The sequence below is a fragment of the Rana temporaria genome, chromosome 4 (assembly GCF_905171775.1).
Source record: "Rana temporaria chromosome 4, aRanTem1.1, whole genome shotgun sequence".
In the NCBI taxonomy this organism is placed as follows: Eukaryota; Metazoa; Chordata; class Amphibia; order Anura; family Ranidae; genus Rana; species Rana temporaria.
The window spans coordinates 467,126,600-467,145,225 of NC_053492.1; the positions used below are offsets into that span (position 1 = coordinate 467,126,600).

Sequence of the window (18,626 nt, forward strand, 5' to 3'; positions counted from 1 at the left end):
GCGGCCGAATATGGCGTTAAATACGACGGTATAGCGGCACTAAAAATCTCCCTGCTGTACTGTCACCGCACCTCCACTGCCCCGTGTAGAAGGGGCCTTAAAGTGTAAATTCACCTTTTACAACAAAAATCTGTAAGCTGACCTTTACGCTGGGCCCCCCTCAGTCCAGCTGTACCAGTGCCCCGTGATCCCCTGCTATCAGGCACTGGAATGCCGCTTCGCAGAGAGGAGGTCAGAAAAAGCTTTGATAGGCGAGAAGGGTCCATCTACCATCGGGGCAAGACTTATGCCTGCCTCCACCTAACAGACGTTTAGCATGCCCTTATACGCATATTGGAGGTTAGAGTGCCAATGGTCCATATCTCTCGGGGCCCCATTGACACCTGAGCATAGCGTTTTCAGGCACAAAGTACCGCGGGTTTTGCCACGTTTTTTCTGCAATTTTGTACGGGTCAAAAGGTCACCAATGTAAAAAGCAGAAAAACGCCCAAATCTGCCTTAAAAAAATAAATAAAAAAAAAAAAAGTCCCAGAACTTGTTTGAGCTTCAGGCATGTTGGAGTGGAGATGTGAACCATAGAGAATAATTGATATTTTTTTCCCCCCCTCCAGCGTTTTGTAGCTTCAGGCTTTAAGCTACAAAATGCTCAGGTGTAAATGGGGTCTTGGAGGCCAAGTCTGAGTCCCATGCATATAAGGTAATTTAGCATCAGTGGCGAGCAAGAGCCGCTAAATAGTACACCATGTCTCATAGGGGGTCACCTTTAGGATCCCTAGTTATTGCGTGCCCCAAGGTGCACAAAAAGTGTGAAATTTTAATAAGATCTAAAAGTCTCTGCGGAAGGCATCTTCAGTTAACTCTACAATGGAACAAGGTAAAAGGACTGCGGGAAGTGAGGAGATGAACAATCTGATAAATGCCCTTATTCAGTCACCAGTGGAAAAAAGCCTTTGGCTCCTGGCCGGTGGGGGGGGAGCTGGATTGTTGAAAAGGTAATCCAATGGATAAAAAGATGAAGTTAGATTAGTATTGGATCGCATTCGATCCCAGATGGCCAATGAATGAGATAAAGTAGAGGCAAGAATAGGTTTACTTTTTCTAGGTTGCCATTTAACATAGTCTAATGGAAGCTTGTTAAAGCTCCACTTATCTGCTCGCCCTCTGGTGCCACATTTGGTACCTGTTTTTGTCAGGTACCTATCCCCACTTCCAGTAGACTGCGCCATGGTGATGTCCCTCAAAAGTTTCGCCCCCATCCTTTCGCAGCGGCCGGGTCGGTTAGAAAGCGCAACGCGATTTTTGCAGTCGGGAACTGGCTGTGAAGCAGAAAGGCTTCACTGCCTGTTTCCCTTACCACAAATGGCGTTTGCATCACCAGAAAACTGATCTGAAAATTGGCTGGGGTGCCGACATCGCTGGATCCCTGGACAGGTAAATTGTCCTAATATTAAAAGTATGCAGCTGTAGTATTTGTAGCTGCTGACTCTTTTAACCACCGTCTGTTCCATAGCAAGCCATTTTGGGCTTTTTGCCTTGTGAATACACCATCAAAAACTTTGCCACCTGAGCTGCTTGGTAGTATAGCGCAAGAGCTCCTTTTCGTTTTGTGAACAAAAAGCACCTGTTTAGAAAGTCTATGGCCCTTGGCACCCCAGACTTAACATATGAGCAATCTGTTCCAATCACAAAACATGTCAACGGTAATTGAATAATATTTTATTTTACAACCGTAATTTTACAACAGGTAGATGAATCATAAAGTACAGAGATTGCAAAATAAAGATATTCATGACCAGATGTTTACCTAATGACATATGTTACAAGTACATATCCGGCATAGAAAAATTAAGTAAACACCAAGGGGGTTATTTACAAAAGGCAAATCCATTTTGCACTATAAGTGCAAACTACATGTGCAAAGCGCACTGGAAGTACACTTGGAAGTGCAGTCGCTGTAAATCTGAGGTGAAGATCTGAAATGAAATCTGTATGTGTAAGCTAAAATGCTGTTTTTTATTTTCCTTGCATGTCCCCCTTTGGAGTGACAGCAACTGCATTTCCAAGTGCAATTTCAAGAGCACTTCGCACTTGTAGTGAAAAGTGGATTTTCCTTTTTGTAAATGACCCCCTTAGTGGGATAAATGAGATAAAGGGTAGTGCAGTCCTTAGATTGGGAATACGGCAGGGGGAGCAGTCTGCAGATTGGTAATAACACACATGGCCTCTGTGTCCTCCTCTTGGTCAGTCCCAGGTATTGTAGTCCATAGATTGGTAATCTTTATATTCCCCTTGCATACGTTTCTGGGAACAAGGCCCACGGTGGTGGGTGCTGCAGCAAAAAACAGCTGGTTACTGGAGAATCGCAGATAAATGCAATCGCTTCCTGACGTGGGACGTTTTGGACATTCAGCTTTCTAAGCCCCGGACTCCTGGCGCGAATATACCGGGGCGTGGAACCGGAGATTGCCGCGGTCTAGGTCATCGGTACCGGGGGGTGAGGAGGGGGTCCTGTGTTCTTGTTTTGGTGTGTTCCAGTGCATTTTATGCATTTTTACAGCACTCCAATGCAGGAAAAATGCAGCATGTTCTACTTTTTTTTTCTGGAACGAACTGGAAGTGCAAGTACTGGTGTAAACTATGCCATTGGAATCCATATAACCTACTATCCATGCGTTTTGCAGAAAAAAATAAATCACTGGACTGCATGTGATGTGAACTGGCCCTCTGTCTCTGGTAGCCCAGTCTGTAGATTGGTAATAACGTAGGTCCTCTGTGTCCCCTTTTCTGTCCATGTTGGGTGGAGCAGTCTGTAGATTGGTAATAACGTAGGTCCTCTGTGTCGCCTTCCTTTATGTCCATGTTGGGTGGAGCAGTCTGTAGATTGGTAATAAAGGTAGGGCCCCCTCTCCATCAGTTTCTGGGTATGCTCTCTGTAGATTGGGGTCCAGCATGAGGCTCTCTGACTCTTTGCTCTTCTCTTCTCCCTCCAGCTGTGTGGCACAGATGAAGCATCCTTTATAAAGGTCTCAGTTTCGGTGGATCTTGCACAGAAGATTCTGGAATTCCTCCGTGGACATTGCCGTGGCTGTGTCCTAAGTGACTTGCAGAGTTCACATGTCTATGTGAAATATGTACTCCATGCCAGCACAGCAACCAAGCCGACGTCCAATGCCAGTTCCTCCGTACAGGACAACTCCCTGACTGGTGTCACCGTTTCCAAAAAAACAAAAAGCGAAGAAACTAAAAAAGCGGACAAGGCTGAAGCTGGTCCTTCCGAGCCCTCGGACCTTCAGGTCCTCCGCAGACTTCTCACTCAGGAAGGAGTTCAGGTCACTGCGCCTGAGGATAAGGGCAAAGGTGAGGAGGAGACGGGAACGAGAGGGCTTTCCAAGGGTGGGTGGGGGGGGACAGGAAGAGGTAAGTGATGTGAGGACCTGCACAGTGCCTTGAAAAAGTATTCATTTCCTCATTTTGTCATGGTACAACCAAAAATTGTAATGTATTTTATTGGGATTTTGTGATAGATCAACACAAAGTGGCACATAATTGTGAAGTGGAAGAAAAATGATAAATGGCTTTCCATTTATTTTTACAAATGTGTGAAAAGTGTGGGGTACATTTCTATAGTGCATCCTTTTGTAGAACCAACTTTCGCTGCAATTACAGCTACGAGTCTTTTTGGGGGTGTCTCTACCAGCTTTGCACATCTAGAGAGGGACATTTTTACCCATTCTTTGCAAAATATCTCAAGCTCTGTCAGATTGGATGGAGAGGGTCTGTGATCAGCAATTTTCAAGTCTTGCCACAGATTCTCAATGTGATTTAGGTCTGGACTGTGACTGGGCCATTCTAACACATGAATATACTTTGATCTAAACCATTCCATTGTAGCGCTGGCTGTATGTTTAGAGTCGTTGTCCTGCTGGAAAGTGAGCCTCCGCCCCCAGTCTCAAGTCTTTTGCAGACTCTAACGGGCTTTCTTCTAAGATTGCCCTTGGCTCCATCCATCTTCCCATGAACTCATCTTCCAAGATGGCTTACAGAGAGACAGTGAGAGGCTCCTCCCACCTAGCACAGAAAACACATGATCCACATTATAAAAGACAGGTTGGTAGCCCCTCAGTATCTGTGTTTTCTCCGGCCAGACAGGAACTCAGAAGTTTATTTTTATCTGGCCTTTGTGCTAGGTGGCAGGGCCTCCCGGCTCCAGCATCCCACAACAGGGACAGTAAACATGGTTAGGCATGTAGCTCAGGCTTTCTCGGGCTGCCCTTGAAGGGGGTCTTGAATTTTTACTCCAGGGGACCTCCTCTCTCCGGTGGAGTATGGTCGGCAGCATTTCAGTTTTTAGGGTCACATACACTGGCAGTGTGGGATTTTGACTCATGCGAGTCTTCCAGGGAACAGTACGGACTTGTGGTGTCCTGACGCTTGCAGAGCGGCCAGTCCATGTGGCCCGGCGTCCTGGTGTCTCGGGCACTGCAGACGGCAGTTCGTCCATAGAGGGCGCCGGAGCGCAGCCCCCCTTTGGCTCTTGCACCGCCACTAAAATACATAGATTTATGCATTGCATGAATCTATGTATTTTCACCGATGACGCAGACTATTCAGATGGCCGGATGGTGAGCGCCGGCCACCTGAATAACGGAAGCTGGTTGGCGGTGTGGAAGTGCCTATCAGAGCCAGCGGCCCTCAGGCTGTAGTCGGCTTCCGAATGCTTATCTAAGGGACATACCGGCGGTGCGTTCCTTGGATAAGACCAACGGCGTCTCAGCCAATCGGGTTTACCGGTAACCCGATTGGCTGAAGCGTTTGATGGCACAGTGGCGGCGTTTGATGGCACGGCACAGTGGCGGCGTTTGATGGCACGGCACAGTGGCGGCGTTTGATGGCACGGCACAGTGGCGGCGTTTGATGGCACGGCACAGTGGCGGCGTTTGATGGGCACAGTGAGACTGCAATTGTTTTTTGGGGAGGGCGCAAATGAAAAAAAAACGCCACTTCCGGTTGGCAGGAAGTGGCTCAGCGGCCATGTTGTTAGTAGCAAACACCGGTGGTCGGGGCTGCAAGCTTCATGCACTGTTCCGGGGGGGGGGCATGCGATCAACATTGCCAGCTCGGGATCCTCACTGCTCGACTTTTTCGGGCATCAGGTTGCATGCGCCTTTTTCCTAGAGCCATGCAAATCGCTTTCCTGGGCTCTGTAAGAACAGAGCCTTCTCTCCGTTTGGTCCCTGGCAACTGCACCTCTAGTTGATTTGGCACTTTTTTTTTTTTTTTTGCTTCATGTAGCTTGGAATCCAGTTCTTCTTGTTGGTGCTCTTTATCGTCTTCTGAGGAAGAATATAATTCTTCCTCCTCCATGTTCTGCTTTAAAGGACTGTCATCTATGGCTACCTGCCACACCTTTCCTCAGAAACTGAACCCTATTCTGTTTGTTCACGGGGTGGTACATCTGTAGGATTCCTCCCTCTACTACTTGGCTGGGTGGTTATTTGGTGTATTTTTTTTTCTTTTATTATTTAGTGCTTCAGCCCTCAGGGAATGGGTTCTTCCTTCCCTACCCGAGCCCATTCCCCCAGAGATGTCAGGGCCCCTAGGCTTTTTACAGCAGGGCCACCACCTAATCCTCCGTTCACATTTTCAAAACTGTCTTCTGTTGTTTTTGCTTTTTTCTGCTGATTTGTGCTCCGGGTACAAGATGGTTTTGCTGTCAACTGTGTGTTCGGGTCCGTTGACCCTTCTTGTTTTTCCTGTGGGTCTGTTGCTGCTGTTTTGTTGCCCACCCCTCAAATTATTACGGCGTCCTATGGTCTAAGAATTAAAATATTAAAGACACATTTTTGTTAAAAAAATAAATAAATGTTTACCTGCTCTGTGTAATGGTTTTGCACAGAGCAGCCCCGATCCTCCTCTTCTCGGTTCCCTCACAGGTGCTCCTGGCTCCTCCCTCCTGCTCAGTGCCCCCACAGCAAGCAGCTTGCTATGGGGGCACCCGAGCCGCTGCTGTGTCTATTCAGACAAGGAGCAGCGTCTCGGCTCCGCCCCCTCTCTCACCTCATTGGCTCACTGACTTTGTCAACAGAGAGAGCCAATGGCGCCTGCTGCCGTCGCAGCCAATGAGGAGGGAGAGTCCCGGACAGGCGAGGCTCTCGTGCAACATTGCTGGATCACAGTGGGGCTCAGGTAAGTAAGTATTGCTGCTGCACACAGGTTTTTTTTATCTTAATGCATTAAGGTAAAATCCTTCTGCCTTTAGAACCCTTTTAATTCCTGTGTCCTGTACTGTATGATTAAAGGGGTTGTAAACCTTCGTGTTTTTTTACCTTCATGCATTAAGGTGAAAAAACACCTTGCAGTGTCCAGTCCCCCCGTTTTACTTACCCGAGCCCTAGATTTTCGTGGGCGCGATCTTGCCGTCGCTCTCTCCACGGGTTCTCTGCTCTTCATTGGATAGATTGATAGCAGCGCAGTCGTTAACTCCCTCTGCTGTCAATCAAATCCAATGATGCGGGGGGGGGGGGGGGCAGCTTCGAGTTCTGCATTCGACGGCTACGGTTGCCAAATGCTGGACACGGGAGCGCTCCTGCAAGGTAACCCCCTTGGGAGAGCGTGTCTCCTGGGGGGTTATCTGATGTGGGGAGGAGCCGAGAGAGCTTCCCGGGGGACCCCAGAAGAGTATGTTCAGGGCCACTCTGTGCAAAACGAACTGCACAGTGGAGGTAAGTATCATATGTTATTTAAAAAAATAAAATAAAACCTATAGTATCACTTTAAGATAACAGGAATTTTTATGTAACCTTAGACCGTGGTGCCAGCATTAGAGGTAAAGGTGTCTTTAGATTTAGTGGCGCTTTACTGCTGTTATAGCGGCGCTTTGGCGCTGCTAGCAGGGAGCTTTTATTCCCCCAGAAGAGGTTAAAAGCGCACGCTTCACGCTGCTTTTTAAGGCGCTTTTGAAAGGGGGCACCTATTCATTTTAGTGGGCAGGGACGGTGGAGGAGCGGTCTATACAGCGCTCCCGCACCACCCCAAAGATGCTGCTTGTAGCACTTTTTTTTTTCCTGTCCTGCAAGCATACTGCCCCACAGTGTGAAGCACTTGGGCTTTCACACTGGGGCTGCAGAAGAGGCAGTTTTCACAGACGATATTTTTAGTGCAAAAATGCCTGTAAAGCCCCCTGAGTGTGAAAGCGGTCTTAAAGTGTTACTAAACCTGCAACAGTAAAATCCAGTCTTTATATGCAGTAAAGCATGCTAAGAGGTTAATCCTCTGCTTTGTGTAAAAAGGCTGTTTGATCCTGTCTTCTCGGATCCTCCCCTTTTACTGTCCCCAATCCATCTGCTGATGGAAAAGAGCCTTGGGGACACTGCACATTTTTTTTTCTTTCTTGGGAGAGTGCATGTGATCAGCACAGGGCAAATTAGCACTGTCCAGACAGAGGGTCAGGGGTCCTGCAGTATGATAGGACAGTCTGAGAGAATTAAAACTACGCCAAGCTTTAACCAGACACTGATAGAAGTCACAAGACTGCTATATACTGCTGATGAGAAAAGGTATTTGGCAGTTTATATTTTACTAAAAAAAAAAAGCGTTTCCACGTTCTGTTTACTGTGGGAGACCAGATATAGTGAATAGGGATCAGCCGAACACCCCCCCCCCCCTGTTCGGTTCGCATTATGGTCTGTGAAACGTAACGAACGACCCGTTTTGTTCGTATTTCGACGAACAATCGAACATACGATATTCGAGTTCAACATGAGATCGAATACGAAGCTCATCCCTAATAGTGAATTAAGGGTCCTAGTTTTGTAACCCTTTTTAAATCCTGTATCTCTCAATGCACTCCAAAAAAAAAATGTTTTAGAGCAGGGTTTGACAAATTTGCTTGGAATCTAGGAACCAGCTAAGGTTAGGAGCCAGAAAACGCGCCCCATCCCGACGAGCTTGCGCGCAGAAGCGAACACATACGTGAGCAGCGCCCGCATATGTAAACGGTGTTCAAACTACACATGTGAGGTATCGCCACGATTGGTAGAGCGAGAGCAATAATTCTAGCTCTAGAACTCCTCTAACTCAAAACATGCAACCTGTAGATTTTTTTTTAAACGTCGCCTATGAAGATTTTAAAGGGTAAAAGTTTGTCGGCATTCCACGAGCGGACGCAATTTTGAAGCGTGACATGTTGGGTATGAATTTACTCAGCGTAACATTATCTTTCATAATATAAAAAAAAATGGTGATAACTTTACTGTTGTCTTATTTTTTAATTTAAAAAAAGTGTAATTTTTTCCCAAAAAAGTGCGCTTGTAAGACCGCTGCGCAAATACGGCGTGTCAAAGTATTGCAAAGATCGCCAATTTATTCTCTGGGGTGTTAGGATAAAAAATATATATAATGTTCGGGGGTTCTAATTAGAGGGAAGAAGATGGCAGTGAAAATAGTGAAAAATGACATTCGAATTGCTGTTTGACTTGTAATGCTTAACTTGTAATACCAACTGCCACCACCAGATGGCACCAGCTCACACAAGGAAGAGCTGGGGACTTCACAAGGCCGCAAAGCCGCGGCCTCAATTACCGGACATCACGGGCCCCCCACGATCGAGCGGCGGGGGAGGTGGGGGCCTAAACCGCCGCGATCCTGGGGAAAAGGCGCTCCGTGGACTAGCCGCGGCCTCACCTAAAACATCCTGCCCGCAGCGATCCTGGGAAAAGGCTGCGAGCGGCAGATGCCGCTCGCGGCCTTTTCCCAGGATCGCGGCGAGCTGCGGGCAGGATGTTTTAGGCGAGGCCGCGGCTTCGGCCTAGTCCACGGAGCGCCGGTCCTATGGAACAAAATAAATTTTTTTTGCCCACCTTCCAAGCCAAGTCGCCAGGATGCTATTTCTAGTCGACCTGGCGACCGGGATTTGTCGAGCCCTGTTTTAGAGCATGGTTGTCAAACTCAACTTCATTGTGGGCCGCATCAGCATGATGATTGCCCTCAAAAGGGCGGGTTGTATTTGTAGGATTAGATGTCCAGCGCATCCCCTCCCCTTACATTAGATGTCAGGAGCCCCCCCACCATCAGAAGTTGAGTCCCCCCACTCTCCCTTACATCACAGTGCACCCCCCTTTCCTTATGCTGCAGCTGGGAAGAAGCTGGATGCATTGCTTGAAAGCAGAAAGTAAGGGTTTGCAGGAGGACCAGAGAAGGGCTGGAGCAGGAGAGTTGCGAGGGCCACATGAATTGACCTGGAAGGCCCGATTCGGCCCGCAGGCCTTGTGTTTGACACCTGTGTTTTAGAGAGTACAACATTTTATTTTCTGGGGTAAGCCGAGGAGGGAGCAGAAGCCATAGCAGATAAACTGCTGCTTATTGTATTTCATTCCATCTATGCTGCTGCAGAGTGATGTTGGGAGACCTGGATCACATATTCTATAGAATACACATATATAGCTAGATTCACAAAGAGTTACGCCGGCGTATCAGTAGATACACCGTCGTAACTCGGAATCTAAGCTGTCGTATGTTTAGTGTATCCTCAAACTGAGATACACTTAAACCTAGCTAAGATACGACGAACTGCGCCGTCGTATCTTAGCTGTCTGGTTCCGCCGGCCGCTAGGGGCGTGAACGCTGATTTACGCTTAGAATGCGTAAATCAGCGAGATACGCCGATTCACGAACGTACGCTTGCCCGCCGCTTACGTAAGGTGTTTTCCGGCGTAAAGTTAGTCGAACAAATAGCTGGCCTAGTCAATGTTAAGTATGGCCGTCGTTCCCGCGTCGAAATTTTAAAAAATTACATCGTTTGCGTAAGTCGTCCGTGAATGGGGCTGGACGTAATTTACGTTCACGTCGAAACCAATACGTCCTTGCGGCGTACTTTGGAGCAATGCACACTGGGATATGTCCACGGACGGTGCATGCGCCGTTCGTAAAAAAACGTCAATCCCGTCGGGTCACGAGTAATTTACATAAAACACGCCCCCCCATCCTCATTAGAATTAGGTGCGCTTACGCCGGCCCATTTACGCTACGCCGCCGTAATTTAGGAGGCAGGTGCTTTGTGAATACAGCACTTGCCTCTCTGACTTACGGCGGCGTAGTGTATATGCGATACGCTACGCCGCCTCAAAAGTGAGCCGCCCTACCTGAATCCAGCTACTAATATATTATTCATGCTCTTCTAGGAATTGGAACTTTCTGGGGCTCTTCGCCCAGAGTTTGCTTGGAGTTGCTGGCGGAGATGCTGGACAAGGTGAAACGGAATGTTTGTGGGGCCGGGGCCCTGGGCTTCATTGTTCAGATCATGGAGCAACAGCTTGGCGAAGAAGGTCAGGGTATCAAGGCGGAGGGGCGTACATCATGCAGGTACTAACTACAAGACCTCAAAGTGTCAAACTTATTTCTCTTTTTCCTCCACACACAAGAATGAAAGGAAAAAGCAAATTACACTTTTTGTATGCAGTTATCGATTAATAAATATTGTGATATTTAGGGACAAGATTGTAAAGCTTCTGGTGGAACTTCTGACATCGCAGTCGAAGGACAAGCTGTTGGTGGTGATGTGTCTGCAGTTGACGTACCTGGTCATGTTGAAGTATGACTGGCGTGTTCTTTTTGCCACAGAGGGAGGGGTGAGAGCTGTGCTGGGGTGTATGCAGGAACACAACTCCTCTGCTGCCATCCAGCATATAGGACTTGCGGTAAGCGGAGCTTTAATAGTCCAACCTACACACATTCTAAGTGTCTACCATCTCCTCCATCTGATAACCTCGTTACTCCTGGCAGGTCTTGAAGGTGCTGACCGGTGTGGATGGTTCTGATCCTCAGGGATCTTCCAGACGTAACATCCTAAATCCAGGGGATGCTCAGGTGATCAAAGAGATCTTCTCCAGTATTGGATCTGCAGCCAGTGGCAGCTCCAGCAGTCTCCTGAGGGCCATTCCTGGTGCCATTGCCAAGATGACAAGTGTTGAGGGGTGAGGATGATACATATTTGTCATTTATTGTGTGTTTGTTTATATGATCTGTATATGTGGGCTGATGGTCTTCATTCAGAATGACCCTTCCTTTTTTCTGTATTAGAGCTGCACGATTAATCGCGGAGAATCGTTATCGCAATTCTCCGCCCCCCCACGATCTCAATCCTGGATTTGAACAATTCTGATAGGGATAAAATAACAAATTGTCAGCTTACATTTGAGGAGGTAAAAAGCGTGCAGCGATCAATGGTGTTCCTGGTAGAACACCAGTGCAGTTACACAGGTGGGGAGGAAGGGACCCCCCCTTGTGTGCAAAGTGCATCAGGGGAACTTTATACACCTAATCTGGAGATGCCCAAAGCTTCATCGGTACTGGGAGGAAGTCTTTCAGTGTATTACCAGAGTGGCCCAGGTACCGGTTCCATTGGACCCTCTGGTATACCTGCTTGGGGCTATTGATCCTGAAAAATTTCCGAAAAGGAATGTTTTGTATGATAACGAGGCTGATGTATTTAGCTAGAAAGCTTATTGCGCAGGAGAGCCTGGGGGTTGAACATAAGAGTTGTCTAGATTTAGAGGGTCTTGCGTGTGCTGGTAGTAGTTTTGGGGTTAAGGGAGGGGCTAGAAAAAGTAGGGGGATGGGAGAGGGGAAGGAAGGGGAAAAGGGGGGGGGGGAAGAAAGTCATAGTTATAATATATATTGATACTGTTACATTATATGAAATTAATTCTAACAATGTTCTTCAATTGAATTGTATGGGATGTCTAAATGCATTTGTGATTATATGTATCATCTGAGTAATTGCATAATACGTTTTTGATTAAAAATAAAATGGTGTCCCCGGGATGCTGGCATCAGTATTGCGGCATGATGGTGAGATTGCCTGTTTTGAAGCGGAGGGGAAGCTGTTGACCGCAACAAAACCAGCGTAGACCGCAAATGGCAGAGATACCAGAACTGACTTTGGCAAAGAACATGATGGTGATGCTGTGGATTGGCAGTATTGCGCTTCTTCCCACAGAGGTCCCGGACAGCACACCCTTGCTCCCACAAGCGTTTACATGAGTCGCACTGGCAATTTTTTTTATCTACCGAAATGTGAGCTGCTAATATTTAATGTCTATTTTTAAGAATCCGCAGGGTCTCTCCTGTAAAAGTCTGGAAATGGGAAAATGCTCACCTTTTAAATACAGTCTCCTCTCTAAAAGTTTTTGAGAATCGCGATCTTTTTTTCTAAGCAAAAGAATCGCGATTCTCATTTTTTCCAGAATCGTGCAGCTCTATCCTGTATACAGCACCGGTGTTGGTATGACCCTTCTGTCCTGTGTGTGTGTGTGTGTGTGTGTGTGTGTGTGTGTATGTGTATAGCATCTGTGTCAGTCGGACTCTTTTGCTGTACTGCACCTTTATGAATATGGTTCTTTCTCTCTTATATGTCAGTATGATCCTTCATCTGAAAGAAAGAACCGCCGCTCCAGATGATGTACCTCAGTGATGAATAAAATAGCCCAAAATCCAGTGGGTGCAGGCAATGCACAGAGCATAAATGGGAGGAAAGACATTTTGGACAGCCGCACTCCTTCTTTCCTCCCATTTATGATCCTTCATCTATCCTGTGTACAACACCGGTGTCAGTATGACTTTTCTCAGTCCTGCGTACTTTACCTGTGTCAGTAACGCCCTTTCCTTGTTCTTTGTGCAACTCCTTTTTCAGTATGACCCTTTTTTCTTTATACAGATCATAATGTTTTAATGATCTGGGACCTCGGATTCCTCCTGTATTGAATTGTATTGTAACTGTACTGTCTGCCCTCCTGTTGTAAAGCGCTGCGTACACCGTTGACGCTATATAAATCCTGTATAATAATAATAATAATCTCCCCTCTGTCTATTGTCTGGCAGGTGTTTCTCCTCTGTGCTCAATGGTATCCTGGTCATCCGGATGCTTATGGAAAACCATAAGGGTTTGTCTGAGCAGTTGTCTAGTTTGGAGTTGTCCACATTCCTTCAAATCTTCTCTGAGGACTCCAGCAATTCCATGTATGCGAGGCTGGATGACTTGATGCAGAAACAGCTGAGTGACCTCCTGAAGAACAGTAAAGAGAAAGTTAGTGCTGAAAGCAAAGGTGAGAACTGTGTGTGATCTCATTCGTAGGATGTACAATGCTTTGTAGAGAGAGATGGGAGTTTGCAATGATAGCATTTCGGGCATCTTTTCTCAGCTGCGTCCCGTCTCTAGTGGATATTGCTCATCTGTGTCTTTTCTTTAGCAGTGGGTGCTCAGCAGGGTCCCCTCTAGCAGTGGGCACCCAGCAGTATCCATTCTCTAGCAGAGGGCGTTGTCCCATCTCTAGCGGAAGGGTGCCCAGTGGCGGGTCCCGTCTCTAGCGGAAGGGTGCCCAGTGGCGGGTCCCGTCTCTAGTGGAAGGGTGCCCAGTGGCGGGTCCCGTCTCTAGTGGAAGGGTGCCCAGTGGCGGGTCCCGTCTCTAGTGGAAGGGTGCCCAGTGGCGGGTCCCGTCTCTAGTGGAAGGGTGCCCAGTGGCGGGTCCCGTCTCTAGTGGAAGGGTGCCCAGTGGCAGGCCCTGTCTCTAGTGGAAGGGTGCCCAGTGGCAGGCCCTGTCTCTAGTGGAAGGGTGCCCAGTGGCAGGCCCTGTCTCTAGTGGAAGGGTGCCCAGTGGCGGGCCCTGTCTCTAGCAGAAGGGTGCCCAGTGGCTATGAATAAGCACTGTATGAGAGTGTGAAACGCGTTAGCCCTTTTTCCTGATTTTTTGCTGTGACATATTTATGTTGTGACCAGTTTTTATTAAAAGGAACACATTTTTATTTTTGGAGTGCGGCCGTCCCGGTTTTTTCTTATACATTTTTGGGCCCTGTCTCTAGCGGAAGAGTGCCCAGTGGCGGGCCCCGTCTCTAGCGCAAGGGTTGCTGAGTGGTGTGTACCTTTTTTCTCTTGCAGAGTCTACTCCAGGGCTGGTTGTCCAGGAAATGGATCTCTCAACTTTGCTGAGTGGTCTGAAAGACATTCGGATGTGTCGGGAAATTCTCCCCTCTCTGGAACGATGCGTTTGTGAAGACGTCTCCTCGCTACGTTGTGATGTTCCCCAACTTCTAACCGACCACAATTTCTTCCTGCAGCTCCTCTCCTGTCTGGAGCAGCTGAGGGGTGAGAAACGGCTGCAGCACTGTGTGTACAGGTAAGAGCAATGCACATACAGGTGTACAGGTAAGAGATTTGTGTTTTATAGATGACAGCCCTCCGTAAAGGTGCTGTATGTACAAGTGGGCACATTGCATGTGTAGGTGAGACTACCAGTTGTACAGGTGTGGTGGCTACATGTATGTGTGGAGGTGAGCGGACTCGTACTGGTTTATGGGCTGTGTGTACAGCTGAGGGCACTGATTTTACAGATGTGTTGTCGTGAGCGGCATCACTTCTGGGGGGGGGGGAGAGTCTAAAGACCTATACACACGATCTGACTTTTTGACAACAAACTTCGAAATGAGCAGGTTTTCGAAAAAATCAGACCGTGTACGCTCCATCAGACAAACTTTTTCGGTTTTCATCGGACAAAAGTTAGTTTTGCAAAGGGACAAACTTTTCAGCAGCAAAAGTCCTATGGTGCAAAGTCCTATCGTGTACAGAAATCCGTCGGACTTTAGTCCAAAGTACAAACACGCATGCCCAGAACCAATGTTAAAATCAACCAACAATAGCAGAAGTTGACCAAAGGGTGGCGGTAAAGAGCAGAAAAATCACGTGATTTTGGGAAAGTTTGCAGAAAAAGTCCTGCCGTGTGTATGCTATGGGTGTTCCCAGGCCAACGCCCTTCAAACAAAGATCCACGGAAAAGTTTGTTTGAAGTCCTACCTTGTGTATGGGGCTTTAGTGACATCCTCTAATGCTGAAGGGGAACTTTATCTAGTCCAAGCAAAGCCGTCATGACAGGTTTAATTTTTTTTATATATTTTACCACATAAACGACTTGTATAGCGCTGTCAATTTACACACACACACACACACACACACACACACACACACACACACACACACATATGGAATTTACATGTCAATAGCCATCGACTAAATAGAAAAAAAAATCTAATTTCTTTATGCATTTAGGCCATATGTATTCTGCTACATATTTTTGCTTTGCGCAAAAGTTATAGCATCTACAAACTACGGTTTACAGGGAACGCAACGATAACGGTTTTAATTTCAATGGCTGTGTTCCCCGCCGCTTGCTGTCTGATACAGCCCCTCCTCCTGGACTTTGATAGACCGATCACCCGTCCAATCCCGGTGACGGGTCATCTGTCAATCAAAATTCCCGGGGGGGCTGTATATGACGTTGAGCGGCGGTAACACGGCAATTGAAATAAAAGCTGTTATCGCTGTTTTCCCTGCGCTGCGCTCTGATCACCTGGGCGGCTCTCCTGTTCCTCTCTCCCCTCCTGCACAGGTGGCCTGCATTGGTGGGCGCAAGGTGGCCTGCATTGGTGGGCACGGATAAAGTAGTTGCTGATATTTATTTTTATAACTTAATTCTGCATAAAAAATTTAAGTGTTGAAAGCGTGTTTAGGGGCGGGTTGGGTGAGGCAACTGTTTTTTCTTTATAATGTTAATGGTGGCAATCGGCAACTTATAGCGGGACTGCAATGTTGCTGCGGACAATCTGTCACTTTTGACACTTTGTGGGAACCAGTGACATTAATACAATGATAAAAAAATATGCTCTGTCACTGTACCAATGACACTGGCTGAGAAGGGGTTAAACATCTAGGATGATCAAAGGGTTAAATGTATGCCTAATCAGTGTTTTTGTGCGCACGGTGTGGTGCTTTTACTAAGGGATGTTCTGGATTTTTTTTCCCCTGACTAGTCAGCCATTGGAAGCAGCACGTGCCCCCCTACCCGGAAGTGCAGAATCGCTTGTATATACGTGATTGTGCACAGATTGACTGACTGCCCTGTATCAGTAAATCTGCTATAAGGCAAACATTAAGTGGTTAAAGTTCCATTCAGGGATCCCCCCCTGTCGTCGGCAGGGTGTGGAGCCCCCAAAAGCTTTGTGTTGAGTAGCCATTTGGCTTGCAAGGGTTTTGGAATTTTCATACTATTGTCTCCTTTTCAGGATTCTGAACAAGTCCCTGGATTTCTATCAGGAGGATACACTTCCTTGGCACAAGAGTATTGAGCCTTGTCTGACCTCCCTGGGGAGCACCAGCAGTGATCAGGAGGTGAGGATGGAGATGGGCACAGGCTGTATTCTCAGAGGCCGGGTGACAGTAAGGCTGATCATGTTTTGTTGGAGAGTCGTTCTATGGTTGATCCATCAACCCATTATATATATTTTTTTTTTGGTTCAGGTTCTCCAGGAAGTGGTCAGCTTTCTCCACCGTCTGGCCTCTACAAACAAGGACTGTGCGGTTGTTATGTGCCGACTGGGTGCCAAAGACACGCTAAGCAAAGTGCTGGAGAAGCATAGCACAGGCCTTATTCAGGCACCAGAGCTGAGAGACCTCCTGAGTGACTGTGAGAAATACTCCAGCCTTTACCAGAAGATGGCCACCAGCATTCTGGCCGGCTGCATCCAGGTGAGCCTACCATCTGATTACTATGCTGCTCTTTGCTTGACTATAGGGTGACGGAGTGCATGTTGGTGTCGGTGCATGGTGTGTATTAACCACTTGAAGACCAAGCCTTTTCTAGCACTTTTTGTTAACAAATACGTTTTTTTTTTTTTTTTTTTTTTTTTATTCAAATTACTTATAACCCCAAATATAATATTTTTTAGCAGAAACCCTACGCTTTAACTGACAATTGCGCGATCATGCAACATTGTATCCAAAAGAAATTGACGTCCCTTTTCCCCCCAACAAATAGAGCTTTCTTTTGGTAGTATTTGATCACCTCTGCGGTCTTTATTTTTTGCGCTATAAACTTTTTGCCCTAAAAAGACAGACTATTTTGAAAAAAAAAACAATATTTTTTACTTTTTCCTTTTAATAAATATCCCCCCCAAAAAAGATATAAGAAAACAAATTTCTTCCTTGGTTTAGGCCCATATGTATTCTTCTACATATTTTTGGTTAAAAAAAAAAAAATTGCTATAAGCGTATATTGACTGGTTTGCACAAAAGTTATAGGGTCTACAAAATAGGGGATAGATTTATGCCATTTTTATTATATATATTTTTTTTTTAGTAGTAATGACTGTGATCTGCGATAGTTTTTTAATTTTTTTTATATATGTCAGGACTGTGACATGGCAGACACATGAGACACTTTTGACACTATTTTGGGACCATTAACATTTATACAGCGATCAGAGCTATAAATAGCCACTGATTAAATGGAAATGGAATTTGCAGGGAAGGGGTTAACACTTGGGGGCGATCAAGTGATTAATTGTGTTACCTAGGGAGTGATTCTAACTGGGCGGGGGGGGGGGGGACTGCCTGGGTGAGTAGAGCGATCATTGTTCCTAAGCATTAGGAACAACGGATCGCTCTCCTCACACCTGACAGAACAGAGATCTGTCTGTTTACATTGACAGATCTGTTCTCTCCTTCTCGGGAGCAATTGCAAGTAGCCGGCGGCCATGTGCACAAGCCCCTACGTCATGCCGCGGGCGTACGGCGGGAGTGCGTGCCCTATACTCAAAGCGCCCGTCGTATAGCTACGATGTTTCGCGCAGGAGTGCCATTCTGCCAGGCGGTTAATGAATTGGATATATCTATATATTTATATATGTGTGTGTATGAGAGAGAGAGAAAAATCGAATGAATTTTTTTGTTAAATATGAAAGATGATGTCACGCCAAGTAAATGGATGCCTAACATGTCACGCCTTAAAATTGCACATGTTCGTGGAATAGCGACAGACTGCAGTTACTTAAAAAATCTCCATAGGCGACATTTGAAAATTGTCTACAGGTTACCTATTTAGACCCCTTTCACACTGGGTTGCTTTGCAGGCACTAAAACGCTAAAAATGGCGCCTGCAAAGCGACCTGAAACGGCCACTGCTGTCTCTCTAGTGTGAAAGCTCCGAGGGCTTTCACACTGGAGCGGCATGCTAGCAGGACGGTAAAAAAAGTTCTGCTAGCAGCATCTTTGGAGCAGTGAAGGAGTGGTTTGTATGCTGCTCCTCCACCGCTCTTGCCCATTGAGATCAATAGGCACCGCAGCTATACTGCCAGCAGAGCGCGGTGGTTTTAACACTTTCTCACCCACTAACGGTGGTAAAAGCGGCCCGCTAGCGGTGAATAGCACCACAAAATTGACAGTAAAGCGCGACTAAAAATAGCGCCGCTTTACCACCGACGCCACCCCCACCCAAGTGTGAAAGGGGCCTTAGAGTTAGGAGGTCTAAAATTCTTGCTCTCGTTCCAATGTTCACAGTGATACTTCACATGTGTGGTGTGAGTGAACACCATTTACATATGTGCTCAACATCTGTATTCCTTAGATTCTGCACAGAGCAATAGGGGTGTGTTAATTTATTTTTTCCGCTGTTTTTTTATATCACTTTTATGCCTATTGCAAGGAATGTATACATTCCTCTTCCGTCCCCTTTCACAACTGTTCTAGCAGCTCATGAGCCGCTCCGATCACTTTCATAACCCCAGTAAACCACTTGCAAACCGCT

The 18,626-nt window shown here is 46.7% G+C and overlaps 1 protein-coding gene across 3 annotated transcripts in view; it reads left to right on the forward strand.

Annotated features, from left to right (window-relative positions):
- Nucleotides 1-18,626, forward strand: part of CUL9 (cullin 9) — a 77,686-nt gene that overhangs the window by 21,196 nt on the left and 37,864 nt on the right. For all 3 annotated transcript variants that reach the window (XM_040351725.1, XM_040351726.1, XM_040351727.1), the window contains exons 7-14: nt 2,991-3,357; nt 10,179-10,359; nt 10,487-10,694; nt 10,780-10,970; nt 12,877-13,100; nt 13,931-14,168; nt 16,108-16,213; nt 16,343-16,570. In XM_040351725.1, the coding sequence (XP_040207659.1) occupies nt 2,991-3,357; nt 10,179-10,359; nt 10,487-10,694; nt 10,780-10,970; nt 12,877-13,100; nt 13,931-14,168; nt 16,108-16,213; nt 16,343-16,570 (1,743 nt within the window). The remainder of the gene's footprint in view (nt 1-2,990; nt 3,358-10,178; nt 10,360-10,486; nt 10,695-10,779; nt 10,971-12,876; nt 13,101-13,930; nt 14,169-16,107; nt 16,214-16,342; nt 16,571-18,626) is intronic.